The sequence below is a fragment of the Primulina eburnea genome, chromosome 1, assembly GCF_022965805.1.
Source record: "Primulina eburnea isolate SZY01 chromosome 1, ASM2296580v1, whole genome shotgun sequence".
Classification (NCBI taxonomy): Eukaryota; Viridiplantae; Streptophyta; class Magnoliopsida; order Lamiales; family Gesneriaceae; genus Primulina; species Primulina eburnea.
Window position 1 is genome coordinate 62,571,200 of NC_133101.1, and position 13,866 is coordinate 62,585,065.

The 13,866-nt window shown below is 35.9% G+C and overlaps 5 protein-coding genes across 5 annotated transcripts; 3 read left to right on the plus strand and 2 right to left on the minus strand.

Annotated features, from left to right (window-relative positions):
• The first annotated feature begins 573 nt into the window (after positions 1-573).
• On the plus strand, positions 574-3,414 carry LOC140813762 (uncharacterized). Its single transcript, XM_073172477.1, has 5 exons — positions 574-843; positions 1,062-1,609; positions 2,198-2,455; positions 2,569-2,779; positions 2,875-3,414. Exons 1-5 carry the CDS (start codon positions 628-630, stop codon positions 3,235-3,237), a joined length of 1,596 nt encoding a protein of 531 aa, XP_073028578.1. The 5' UTR covers positions 574-627; the 3' UTR covers positions 3,238-3,414.
• A 1,566-nt stretch (positions 3,415-4,980) lies between these two features.
• On the minus strand, positions 4,981-5,801 carry LOC140813770 (kiwellin-1-like). The gene has a single exon (XM_073172487.1). It carries the CDS (start codon positions 5,691-5,693, stop codon positions 5,136-5,138), a length of 558 nt encoding a protein of 185 aa, XP_073028588.1. The 5' UTR covers positions 5,694-5,801; the 3' UTR covers positions 4,981-5,135.
• Positions 5,802-7,822: 2,021 nt separating this feature from the next.
• Positions 7,823-10,284, plus strand: LOC140813780 (putative ripening-related protein 5). The gene is made up of 2 exons (XM_073172498.1): positions 7,823-8,463; positions 9,757-10,284. The coding sequence occupies exons 1-2, from the start codon at positions 7,913-7,915 to the stop codon at positions 10,244-10,246; spliced, it is 1,041 nt and encodes a 346-aa protein (XP_073028599.1). The 5' UTR covers positions 7,823-7,912; the 3' UTR covers positions 10,247-10,284.
• Positions 10,285-11,313: 1,029 nt separating this feature from the next.
• LOC140839005 (kiwellin-1-like) lies at positions 11,314-12,663 on the plus strand. Its single transcript, XM_073205633.1, has one exon. It carries the CDS (start codon positions 11,917-11,919, stop codon positions 12,478-12,480), a length of 564 nt encoding a protein of 187 aa, XP_073061734.1. The 5' UTR covers positions 11,314-11,916; the 3' UTR covers positions 12,481-12,663.
• A 138-nt stretch (positions 12,664-12,801) lies between these two features.
• On the minus strand, positions 12,802-13,856 carry LOC140839010 (uncharacterized). Its single transcript, XM_073205637.1, has 3 exons — positions 13,658-13,856; positions 13,449-13,510; positions 12,802-13,164 (listed from the first exon to the last, which is right to left on the minus strand). Exons 1-3 carry the CDS (start codon positions 13,713-13,715, stop codon positions 13,036-13,038), a joined length of 249 nt encoding a protein of 82 aa, XP_073061738.1. The 5' UTR covers positions 13,716-13,856; the 3' UTR covers positions 12,802-13,035.
• Positions 13,857-13,866: the final 10 nt, after the last annotated feature.

Sequence of the window (13,866 nt, forward strand, 5' to 3'; positions counted from 1 at the left end):
ACCAATCAAATCTGTCAATTCAAGTACAACTTCAATGTTCGAAAAATTATATGTGAATGAAATTAACAATTGACCAATTCTAACTCCCCCGGAAGTCCACTACCTCAAAATGTATATTTTACGATTGTTATATTTTGTATTTTACCTGTGATCATCTCTATATTCGTTTTCTGCATAATATACCCACTGTAAATATTAATTTAAGTTTATATTATAACTTAAAATTGATATGTGTTGCAATTAGTGACATTATAATATTTAATTAGAAAGATTAAAAGGAATATAATATCAAAGTTTGATGATATAATCTATATCTGTCCCACTATTTAGCTAGATAATCGTGTTTTACAATGAAACTAATAAGATAAGGTTATTTTTGGGGATTTAGATAACGACACTCGACATGTCAAAATAGTTTATATTTACTAAATAATAAAATAATATTCTGATATATATATATATATATATATATATATATATATATATATATATATATATATATGTATATATATATATATATATATATCGCAGAGTTTTGTATGGTAATAACAACTAATATAAATATTATGATCATATCTGGTGATTAAGTAATAAGTAATTGAATTTGAAGAACAAATTAAGTGAAGCATGGGAGGATTTGAAGAAGAAAAATCGACGAAGATAATTTGGTTTAGGCCTGCTTTCAATGATCTGAGACCTACTTTTCTGCTACAAAAATGGTGGAAATCCCTGAAGACGAAGAAGACGATGGCGAAGTCCACTTTAGCTGCTACAGCGCTACTTGTTTTCTCCTTCCTCCTCCTCATAATATCAGCGCTGGTTTTCTCTGGCTCGCTTGAACTAGTAAGTTTCTTTAAATACATTCTTCCCGAGTTTGTTTTAAAATAAAAACTTAAGATCAAATTATGATTTCTGTTATCTATGATTAAATTTATACGTTGATTTCATCTTGAAAAGGGAAAGTAATATATATTCCAGTAGAGGATCGGAGTAGTTGTGTGCATGATTCTGACTCCTTTTTTTTAATATTATTGTCTGAAGAAGATGAATCTTGTATGCAGGCTGGACACACAGGATATTCCTCCAGAGAACCCTTCCAGGAATTCAACAAAAACAAGACCACCTTCGAGTTTCCACTGGACTGCAACGCATGGAATCACACCAACTCATGTCCCCTAAGAAACCCTTATCCGAAAAACTTCGACAAAGATCCCTCACCAAATCCACAAACCTGCCCCGATTACTTCCGATGGATCCACCAAGACTTGCGCCACTGGAGGCAGACCGGAATCACGCGTGAAACGGTGGAGAAAGCACGGAACACCGCGCACTTCAGGCTCGTGATAGTAAACGGAAGAGTTTACGTGGAAAGGTTCAGGAAGTCGATCCAGAGTCGTGCTCTTTTCACGATATGGGGGATCGTGCAGCTGACGAGGTTGTACCCAGGGAGATTACCGGATTTGGAGATCATGTTCGACAGCGATGACAGGCCCGTCGTACAAGAGAAGCACTTCCAATCACCGGGCTCGGAGCCTCCGGCGCTGTTCCGGTACTGTTCAGATTGGCGGAGCTTGGATATCGTGTTTCCCGATTGGTCATTTTGGGGATGGTAACCTTTTTTTTTTTTTGAGTATAATGTTGCTTACCTCTGCAATAATGTTTTAGGACTCCTATGGACACTACCTTGTGCATTAAGATATGGAGATTGACATCTAAGGAAAGTCACCTGAGACACGGATCTAATTTTATTAGAAAATTTTAACAAAATCCATTTACATATTTGACAAGTTTGAATTTAAATATCCTTCCTTCCTTTATATATACAATTGACCTAAGGTGCAAAAAATAAAATCAACAACTTTGATTGGAGCTATAGCCACTCAAGTTATATAATTTTTTTTATAATAATTATCGATTTTTTTGTGTGGCTATTTTCCCCAAAAAATTACATTTTGACCATGTTTTATGCCTTATTCCACTAATTTGCATGTTTTTCGATTTACTTTTCAAAAAATATTGACATGGAGTGTCCAATGTCACGTCAGTATGTGAAAAATGACTGATCGATTTTTGCAAGTCGTATCCTAATCTTTATATATCCACGTATCTATATTAAATTGACCCGAATTCTTTTTGCTGGATTTTTGTTTCACATGTTGTAAGTGTGTGTGCTTTATATTTATTTATGTTTGTGCAGGGCAGAGACAAATATAAAGCCATGGAGAAGTGTATTGAAGGAGATAAAAGAAGGGAATAAAAGGACAAAATGGGAGGATAGAGTTCCCTATGCCTATTGGAGGGGAAACCCACATGTTGCCCCATGGAGAAGAGACCTTATGCGATGCAATCTCTCTGAACAAAGCGACTGGAACGCACGCCTTTATGTTCAGGATTGGATAGCCGAATCCCAGCAAGGCTACAAACAATCAAGTCTTGGAGACCAATGCACCCATAGGCCAGTCCAGTCTCAAAATATTTATATAATTAAATTTAAAATCAGCAAACAAATTTGGTATAAGGTCCAATTTCTGCTATATTCATATTATGATTTTTTTAGTGGTATTTCAGGTACAAAATCTACGTAGAAGGATGGGCATGGTCTGTGAGTGAGAAGTATATCTTGGCCTGTGATTCCCCAACTTTGCTAATGACTCTCCGCTGGTACGATTTCTTCATCAGAGGAATGATCCCTCAGCATCATTATTGGCCAGTTAGGGAGAATGACAAATGCAAGTCCTTGAAATCTGCTGTTGAATGGGGAAACAATCACACTCAGAAGGTGATTCTCTCCTTAGAATGCATACTATAATGAGTTGTTTGATAAACAACTTTCGTGCGCATTTGTCTTTGTTTTGTTACATGTTTAATTCTCAGGCGAAGGCCATCGGGGAAGCCGGGAGCCGTTTCATCCAAGAAGATTTGAAGATGGAGAATGTGTATGATTACATGTTTCATCTGCTGAATGAATATGCAAAGCTCTTAAAGTATAAGCCCACGATTCCTCCAAACGCGAAGGAGCTTTGTTCCGAATCAATGGCGTGCTCTGCTGATGGGAATTGGAGGAAATTCATGGAAGAATCATTGGAGAAGTCCCCAAGCGATTTATCTCCGTGCACTATGCCTCCACCTTATGAACCTCAAGAACTCAAGGCTTTTATTGATGAAAAAGACAAGGCAACAAGAGAAGTTGAAGCATGGGAGAATGAGTACTGGAACAAACAAAACAGCAACAAATAAATCTTTATGGCCTCAATTCAGATCTACACATATGCGTGTTTCATCTCTTGGTTCAAAGTAAATTTATTCGAGAGAATGACCGTCCAGCTCTTCGACCACTTCTCCCTGGTATTCTTGGTCATTTAATGTAACTTGGATAATGATTGTTAAAACAAGAAATCAGAAAACCAATTTCTTTAATTTCTGGAAATTATATGTCTCTTGGACTCTAAATCTTATCCCAGACCATTGAAGAGTTGATACAGTAATAAAAAGTTGAGACACATCAAAATTTAACATATGTCAGCTCTGATACAGTAATAAAAAGTTGACACGCATCAAAATTTAACATATATCAGCTCTGCTTATATAATTTGTATTGAAATCCGCATACAAGAAATTTTCGGAGTCTGAAAATATAGTCCAAAAATTACATTCAACTCAAAAGATACAATTTGGTTAAAAAAATTTATTGTTTCTTCAAATTATAATTCAAACATGTAGGAAATAGAAGATATAAAAATTTACTGTCGCTAAAGTAGCGACGGTTGGTCTATTCAAAACCTGTCGCTAATTAGCGACTAGTTCATTATGTTATCGACGGTGACTAGCGACGGAATATGATACACATTTATTTATAAGATGAATCAACCAAATACGTTTAACATTATAATTAATAAGTATTAAATTTGCATTCATAACTGAAAAAGGAATATTAAGTATTGTTATATTAATGAAGATATGAGAAAGCTCGTTTTTTATTTTATTAATTAATAATAATTAATTATGCTAAAAATGGAACATCATATATACCACTGTCGTGAACTTTTCAACATCCTCAGCGTCTTCTTTGATTTGTCCTCCTCTTTCTTTAGTAATGTTTTATAATATAATAAACACATATACATGGTTTTCTGCATAGCATCTGCCATTATAGTACGTGTACGTCATAACTTTCAGGTTGTTGATAATCTTTTCTGGATTATAATTTATGATGCATCCAATGTTTTGGCATAAGCTACCATCTCCCCTTTGAATTTCTTCAGACGGCTGCCTGCTCCGACCGATAGCATGCTGCTGTCATGAGTTATCTTCTTTTGTTAACTGTCAGTTTGCTAGCCATTTAGTTTGGCTATGTTAATTATCCAGATATGAAGTTTATAAAATATGTGAATATGTTTACATGTGGTTTTCACGTCGTTTTTGCTTTAGAAAATCTGGCACTGTGTATTTAGTATTCTGGATACTCTGTTTTTGTAGGATTTAAGCACTGATTGTTACAAAAATTCTTCGTATTACCAACTGGCGATATTTTTAATGCACCTCTGAGTTTTCTGACCCAAAATCGCAACTATTGGATTCTCGATCGGTTTGTTTCTACTCCAAGATTAACGGAGAAATCTCATATGCATGACATTCAGGATAAATTAGGAATCACCAAAGATGGTGGAAAATTTTGGAGACATTCCATGAAAATGTCCTTGTTACTGTACCATCAACTTGTAATTTTAGATGCTGAACATTATCAGGTTATTGCAGCAAAAAGGCCATCTGATGATTGAGATTTGAGTGGGATCTCCCACATCCAAATTAGCATGCCAGGATCCATCGTCTAAATCTAGTTAATAACCGCAATATGAATAAATTCCCCCGTTTGATAATTTTTTTCCGTTTAGCGATATTGCTGTGTAGCATGTAATGTCGCAGAATCCGCAGCTCCATTCCAGTACTACATGTTCAGTAAGTTTCATCTGCCCAGGAAAACTAAATCATTTGGATTCATTATCAAGATGCGTTACAACAACAACATCAATGCTAAAACACACTGCAAACAACATCAATGCTAAAACACATGCAAACATGCTAGAAGTACAAGACATTATTTTCGAAGAAAACAGCAATTTCCATATGTTTCAGAATCAAGAATCAGACCAGAAGATATCCAGCTGCCCCCAATCACGTTCAGGCACGCCCAACGCCTTCCAAACTGCCCTAGAGGCATCAACAATGTTATTACGACATGGAGGCTGGAAATCATGCTCAGCATCACACCCAACAGTTGAGTCACATTCGTCAACCACAGTAGCCTTGACTCTCCTTCCATTACCGAATATTGTTATGGGTTTAAGGCATCGTTTCTGGTTGTTGAACCATCCTGTGGACAATGCCACCACTGGCGTGTCGTCTGAGTGAAACTTGTTGTCACACTCTGATGGCCCTCCACCATCACCACCTCTTCCGAAACCATTGAGTGTTAAGACAGCTTTGGTATGATTGGTCACTTTAGCCGAACACTGGAATGTGGGATAAAGTTTTCCTTGTACACAGCATTCCGAATCGTTCTGTGAGTTACATTGGCCCGGAGGCGGTTTCTTGCCCCTAAGGGCTCCACTAGGTCTGCAAGGCTGAGCTCCCGTTTTGGCTAAAACACAGAAAAAGAGTAGGATAGTCACACTGCAAAGGAAATGTTTCTCCATTTTACTGAACTTGATAGGTATTTCCAAGATTTCGATTTGAAGAATCTTGAACGAGTTGGGTACGTATTTATAGAAATGAATGACCACCCTCTTTCACTATAGCCACGCAACTCCATGTACACCCATTGTCCTATTCAAGGGTTTAGCTAGTGACTCCTTACCATTAAGATTATGTAGCATTTGAACCCCTCAAAGCAAAGGTTTTCAAAAAATTTAGTTTAAAATATTTTACTTAAAGAAAACATTTTCAAATACTTATTAAGATTGGAATTGATATTAAAATATATTTTAAAACGTTTAAGAAAAAGATAAGTTGGATTTCAGAGAAACCAAAAAACTTTTATTAATAATAAATTTAGATACAAATTACTTGGACTACTTCCTTCTAAAAACTATCTTCAAACTCGCATTTTTTTTTGAAATGTTTGTTGCAATTGAAGAATATGATCAATCCAAACACAAAGTTCGTTCTGTAAGAAAACAGAACAAAACCATACTCTACGGTTCTACTTGCAAGTTGCTGTACGTTTGACTTGTTCGTAAGGTAAAACCAAGCTGGTCGTATTAGTCCAATTAATCACTATGCAAAACATGGTGTCTTATTCGACATCTTCTCAAGTAGCCCATAATTTTCAGATGCTAAATTAATATAGACAAGTACTATGTGGTAATAATGGCTCAGCGAGAAACAACACTTGCTGTGTGTCCCTTAGCATTTGAAAGAATTGATTTGTGGGGTTCTCCTCAGAGAGAATTATGCATGTCCTAAGAATCTTTAGGCGACCGATAGTGAATGGTGGTTGATTAGAATCTTTGGTGGGTTTTTTATGTCAAAATTTTGATGTTTTCGTGTAATTTGTGTGGGTTTTTTTATTGCTTTTGGAGGACATTAGCGAATGTCTTATTTGATCATTCGTGTATATCGATATCTATACTGCACACGGTTGGGTCTGGCCTACTTGGCGTGCATCAGTAATTTAATTATCTTCGGATTTGCATCTTATTGTTAAACACGATTTATTCGATCCAAGCATAAGGGTATTGTTCTAAAACTCGATTTAATGGCATACGATGTTTTTCATCTTATCCATTAATGGATATTCCCACATAAAGAAATAAAAAAAAAAATCATTGTATGTAATTGGGTGAAGGATAAGACAGGATCAACCGTTAAAACACATGAAAAAAGTATTAGCTATTGTTGAAATATTTGTTTCACTGCTTTGAACTAAATGTATTTACATAGAATGTAAGAAATTTTGAGGAGATGATACATATGGTATTGATCGATGTGATTTTTCTTCTCTTGTTTTATAAAATTAATATTAATGGTTGATATTTGAAATCATTAGGCCATATAGTGTTCTTAGAAAATGTGTTCTTAAAAGATATACTTAAAATATGATTTGTTTTTGGTTTTATTTCAAAATATAATGTTTTTGTAAAATTTGTTGTTTATTTTAATTAATTTTATAATTTAATAATTGAAGTATATCACCCAGATGTTCATCTAGGAGATCTAGATTAAACATACATCGGAAAATACGTATTTTAAAGCGAAAAACCATTATATCTAAATCAGCAATATATCACCCCTAGAAGAAGTAACAGAAGAGATGAGACCATGCTCAAATTCTTCATCTTCATTCTTTATTAGCTTTTAAAGTTGTGTTGGAATACTGTTTATCGATGCAGAAAATCGGATCAATTAAATTCCAAGAAAGTGCTCGACGAACAAAAAATTTGTGCAAATTTACTAGTTTTGGAAACTGTTATTGATTAGGAACCATAGGAATGTGCACTTTGCGGGACCCTTTAATTTGCCGCGACAGTTCATCAATCTTGAACTCTAAAAAATTATTATCCAACAATTCGCACCATCCTCTCAAAGGACGATATAACTAATTTGGATGTGAATGGAAATGAAATTTTAAAATCCCATTAAAATATCAGACGCAAGGCAGCTACTTTGTGAAAATTAAACGAAACTTCAAACACAATAATAAAATGCACAGATGAACTAATGAGAAATCGATAAATATTCGATGGGCGTAGCTGCTGTGGCGCAGTGTGGAGTGCTTGTAACGTTAACTCTATCAGAAAATAATTCAAAATAATTTGCACGAGCCTTGATCGCTGTGTTGGCGTATTCAACATTTTTAAGTACAAATTTGCAGATCCCTTCACCAAACTCAGCAGATAATTAATCAAGAACGAAGATGAACTACACAAGCACAGGAGGAACTCTTATTTTACTGATACTTCTTGCTTCTTGTTCCACAGAGGCTAGACTTCAGGGATGCCAGCCAAGCGGCAGAATAAAAGGGAAAAAGCCACCTCCCGGGCAATGTAACCAAGAAAATGACTCCGACTGCTGTAAACAAGGAAAGTTCTACACGACCTACAAGTGTTCGCCTACCGTCTCCGGAAGCACGAAGGCCATTCTAACACTTAATAGTTTTCAGAAAGGCGGAGATGGTGGGGGGCCATCGGAATGTGACAACAAGTACCACTCTGACAACACCTCGGTGGTGGCTCTATCGACCGGATGGTACAGTGGAGGCAGCAGATGCCATAACAACATAAAAATAAGTGCTAATGGCAGAACCGTGACAGCAATGGTGGTTGATGAGTGTGATTCTACAATGGGTTGTGATAACGAGCACGATTATCAGCCTCCATGTCCTAATAACATTGTCGATGCTTCAAAGGCTGTTTGGGAAGCCTTGGGAGTTCCAGAAGATAATTGGGGCGAGTTGGATATCACATGGTCTGATGCCTAGACTTGGTGCTTGTTGGTCTTTCTGAGCTTCAACTTCTCGTTATGTTTTATGTTTTGTTATGTAGTTTTCTTCGTTTGTTGTTGTTGTTGGACTGCATATGCCTCTGAAATATGAATGTTAATTTGCAACAATTTGCCTGAGTTCACAATATGCTAATATGCTACATACGTTTATCAAATGTGTACCAGTTTCTTGAATTTCATGATGCATCCAATTCAATTCACGAGTTTCTTTATGGATTTTTTTTTTGGTGTAGAATTATTATTCATGGACTCTTTAAGCCTGCATAATTACGATACAAGAAAATGTTTATATTGCAAATGCCTATAAAATAATTACCGATCACAAACAAAATAAAAAGAACAAGCATATATATCGGTATTAGAGTTATTCGGTCAACTATGTCATGTCCGGAGTCAACAAATCAGGGATGATATTTGTCCCACGGCCACATAAGAATATATCACAAGATACGAAAAATCTCGACAAACTCAATTTTTTTCCCTAAAATTTAAGTTTCATTCGTGATACCGTATGCTATATTCAGCAAAAGCATTTGCTACGCCCACAAATCCATTAGGTTCTGTTGGATGAATATAAAATTCATGAATTTCGATTATAACTTTATTATTAAAAATGAAATAATATATGAAATTTTAAATTTATATCTTAAATATTTACGCAAAATAGAATGGACTTGAGTTAACATGAAATTCTTGAAATTTATAATAATTAACATAAAACACTATATAAAAATACAATGAGTAAATTTGAAGTTCATGTTCACGTTTCTCTAAAAGTACAAAAATACAATTGAAATCTATGAATTTGAAATATAAATCCAAATACAGAAAGAAATTGTTTTGTATAGATTTGTTAGAGGCTTCAGCAACAAAGTCCAATGGGAACAAATTCCTATTTGCTACACCGGATTCAAAGACGACGACAAGGTACGGACCGCATAAATCGATCCCATTTCTTTACTATATATACATAAGACCGTAGAGGTAAAGCTGATGCAAAAATATTATAGGTGTATAGTCCCATTGAAACCTCAATTGGATCATATAAGAAGCAGACAAAAGTTTTAAATGATGGCAATCCTGACATTTTCTTGGGTTAAACTCTATATAAACAAATGAAATATATCTTGTTTTCATCAAATTCATTTTCAAGATTCGAGCTTTAATGAATAAAGGAACTGATAAAATTATGAAGAACTTGAGCTTAGGATCATTTCTTTTCATAGTACTCCTTCATCCTCATTTCTTAGAAGCTAGGCTTCAAGTTTGCAAGCCCAGTGGCAAAATAAAGGGCAAAACACCACCTCCAGATTACTGTCACGAAGATGACTCTATCTGCTGCATTAAAGGAAGGTATTACATGACCTACGAGTGTTCACCTCCTGTATCTGGAAGTACGAAGGCAGTTCTAAATCTCAACAGTTTCGAAGAAGGTGGAGATGGAGGAAAGCCATCAAAATGTGATAATAAGTATCATTCAGACCACACACCAGTCGTTGCTTTATCAACTGGATGGTACAGTAGCGGAAGCAGGTGCCTAAAGAACATTACTATAAGTGCTAAAGGCCAAAGTGTGAATGCTATGGTTGTTGACGAGTGTGATTCTTCGATGGGGTGCGATAAAAATCATGATTATCTGCCCCCATGTGATAATAACATCGTTGATGCTTCTCAAGCTGTTTGGAGAGCCTTAGGGGTGCCTTTAGAGGACTGGGGTGATTTAGATATAATTTGGACAGATGCATGATGGAAATTATGTTTTAGTTTATGTTCGTGTCAACATATATCGAGTTTAATATACAAATAATATAAAGACTCAGTCCCAAGGAAAAATTCTGCTATATCTCAAGTGCAATAATAAAAAGTTATTATTCGGCATAAAAGGGCCGAAGGTTAAACTTAAAAATCTCCACATTTCAATTTTATTCGTTTGATGAATCATTAATTTTAGTGATTGTAGTTTTGCCAGTGTTCGTATATATATTGGATTTACATGAAAAGTTTCTCCAGTTTTTCCAATATATATTTTGAATGCACCATATGATATGAGTTATATACATTCCTACAGATGAAAACGAAATCGAATATAGACAAGAACTACTGCGTACAAGCATGAGTTCCAAATGTGATGCAGACGGCAGGCTATATTCTGTCTTTTGCATCTTACACCAGTTCTTGATTTGCCAATTTGATTAGGAGGGATTGATTATTTTATCCTACCTAGTCAGTCGTTTGGTTCGCGTGATTATTTAACCAAGTCAATACCTCCTATGGTTCGCGTGATTATTTAACCAAGTCAATACCTCCTATGAATGATTAGGTTATATTAGGTGGGTTAAAATAATACCTCCTCACCCCCTAGGATTATTTATCCAAATCATAATCCTTCCTATTTTCCAATTTTACCCTTCTCCTCTATCCAAACTCAACACCACTTCCCGCCATGACCGCCGCCACCGGTCACCGCCCGCCGCCGCCCCGCCGCCGCCGAACTGCCGCCGTCGCCGCTGGAGTGGAAGAAAAAAAAAGAAGGGGCAATTTTGTCCTTTCATCAAAAAATTTAAAATTATCTCACACTTAAAAATCATACCAAACATAACACCATATAATACATTCCTACAACAATCATTTTCTTTATCATTTACTTACTAATCATTAGTTTATTTTATCCTCCAAACCAAACGCAGCCTACTGTCCTAGGTCGTGTAAGACCCCAAATAGTAGCTAAGCAGTTTTAAAAACTGTATATGTAATCTCCTTGTGTCAGATAATATTTGAAAAATTAACATATCATTAACAATGAGATCTTTTAGGCATGCTATACTATTATCACTGGGCTTGGTGATACTACCCAAAATTATACATCATCCATCACTATAAGCTAAAAACCCTCACTTCCAAAACCCTTTTACGTTGTTCAAGGAATATTTGGAGAAGAAACCCTCATCTATCACCGGTCGTGTTTGATAAGAAAATCCGACCTTTTTTATTTGACATCTTAAAGGTTAGTTCCCTTCTATTTCATGGCCTAACCTAGCTTAGGCATTCTCTAATAACATATAATTCTATGTTACCTCTGGAAAAATATTTCACATGTGTATTTGAACAAGATGTTCGGGAGAATGTCTCAATTGAAAACAAAAAAAATATTAACACATATTTGTTTTGAAGTAAGATTTTATCGCGAACATCTTATACAGAAACGCAGATGGAGTATTTCTCACTGTATATCATAGAATCACCCCAAAGTCGCAGCTAATTAAATTAATTTATAAACATAGGCAAGTATAAGTTTTGAGCGTTGAACACTTTCTCGGGTTTTCTATGGGGAACAGCTTATATAAACAGATTACTTCATCCTACTCCACACCCAATATCTAGTGACCCGATACTGATTCAAAGCAATAGAGAAGCGATATGAAGAACTTGGGAATTGCAGCTCTTCTTCTTCTGTTAGTTCTCCTTGCTTCTCTTTCCATCGAGGCTAGATTTCAAGGATGCAAACCAAGTGGCAAAATAGAAGGAAAAAAACCACCTCCTGGGCAATGTAACCGAGAGAATGACTCGGACTGCTGTAAACAAGGAAAGTTTTATACCACATACAAATGTTCTCCCCCGGTGTCTGGTAGCACCAAAGCAGTTCTGACACTCAACAGTTTTCAGAAAGATGGAGATGGTGGTGGACCATCGGAATGTGACAACCAATACCATTCTGATGACACGCCAGTTGTTGCGCTATCGACAGGATGGTACAATGGGGGAAGCAGATGCCTGAACAATATAAAAGTAAGTGCCAATGGCAGAACTGTTACAGCTATGGTTGTTCACGAGTGTGATTCTACAATGGGATGTGATGGAGATCATGATTATCAGCCTCCGTGTGCTAATAACATAGTTGATGCATCAAAAGCTGTGTGGGAAGCCTTAGGGGTGCCAGAAGACAATTGGGGCTATTTGGACATTACTTGGTCTGATAACTAGTGAAATGGATTACGTTTTGTGGTGTTGTATACATGTTGTGCGTGTAAATTAAAGCTTGTTTATTAGCCACGAGTTCTTGAAAACCAAACTTATGTACATCATATTTCTCACAAGGAAATACTACTATGGTTGTCCTTATACAAAAGAGGCTTTCTAGAAATTAGTAAAACCAATAACCTCAAGCAATATTTTAAGAAACAATGGAATGGAGAGCTGCATCATGCACATGATCTTTATGGCCGACAGCCACGTAGTTTTGAGACACTCTTTCTCCACTCAGAGGTTAAATTTCTCCCAACAGGACAATTATTTATCTCCAAATAAAACAGAAAGTATTCGTAATTTTCATACCTGACAAAAGTAAAGAAAAGTTCTTCCAAAGAAACCTTAATTCCACCCAAAAAATGCCCACATTGATAGTTAATCTAAATTAAATTTTCATAATATGAAAGTCAAATGAAGAACATATTCTTCAAGCAACAACCACCACCGCTAACTCAATGGAAGTAAAATGAAATTTCATTTCCCATTCAGCTGATTTCTTACATAATAACCTCAGTTGTCGACCTCCATTGCTTGGGCAGCTTTAGCTTTTGCCAACGGCGTCAATTTCATTTTCAACTTTTTCTTGCCAACTTGAAATCCACTCCCAACTTTCTTCTTCTTACTGCTGACACCATCCACCTAATCATGGCACATATCAAGTTATTTCCCAAGCACCCAAAACAATGAAATCACAATCCCAATCGGCATAAAATCAGGTGCAGATTGAGTTGAGGTGCAAAAGTTACATTTTTTTTAAAAGGCATTGAAATTTTGAAACATTTCACAGTCCGTTGATTCAAAATTTCCAACGGATTGGCGAAGCAAAACAGTCATACGTAGAGTACAGTAATTCACTCAATATACATGGAGCAGAAATCGGACAATAATCGAAAAAATAAATAATTAAAGAAAGAGCAATTTACCTTCATCTTGTTTTTCTTGGCTTGAAGCTTCTTCTCCCTCTTCTCCTTCTCTTCTTTCTCTTCTGTTTCCTCCACCAACACCAATCCGTCACGATAAAGTTCAAAATAATAGTATCGAAATTATTGCACACTTAAATTCATACTCAATAACATTATATCATTCATTGAAAGTGGAGGGGGACAGGAAACAAAACTGCAGCACTACTCACTTCTTAGTTCGTAATCGTGCAGCCTTTTTCTTCGAGCCAGATCGTTCTTTTTCGACATTTTCTCCCCAATTCAATTTGAGGCGTGTCTCGTCAGATGATTCAAATTGCAAACCCCGGATTTAGGTTGCCGGATTATATTATATCCCTAAAAAAAGAGTCTTGTTCCGATTTACCTTGTCAACTTGCCAAGTGGTTTCAATTTACAAATT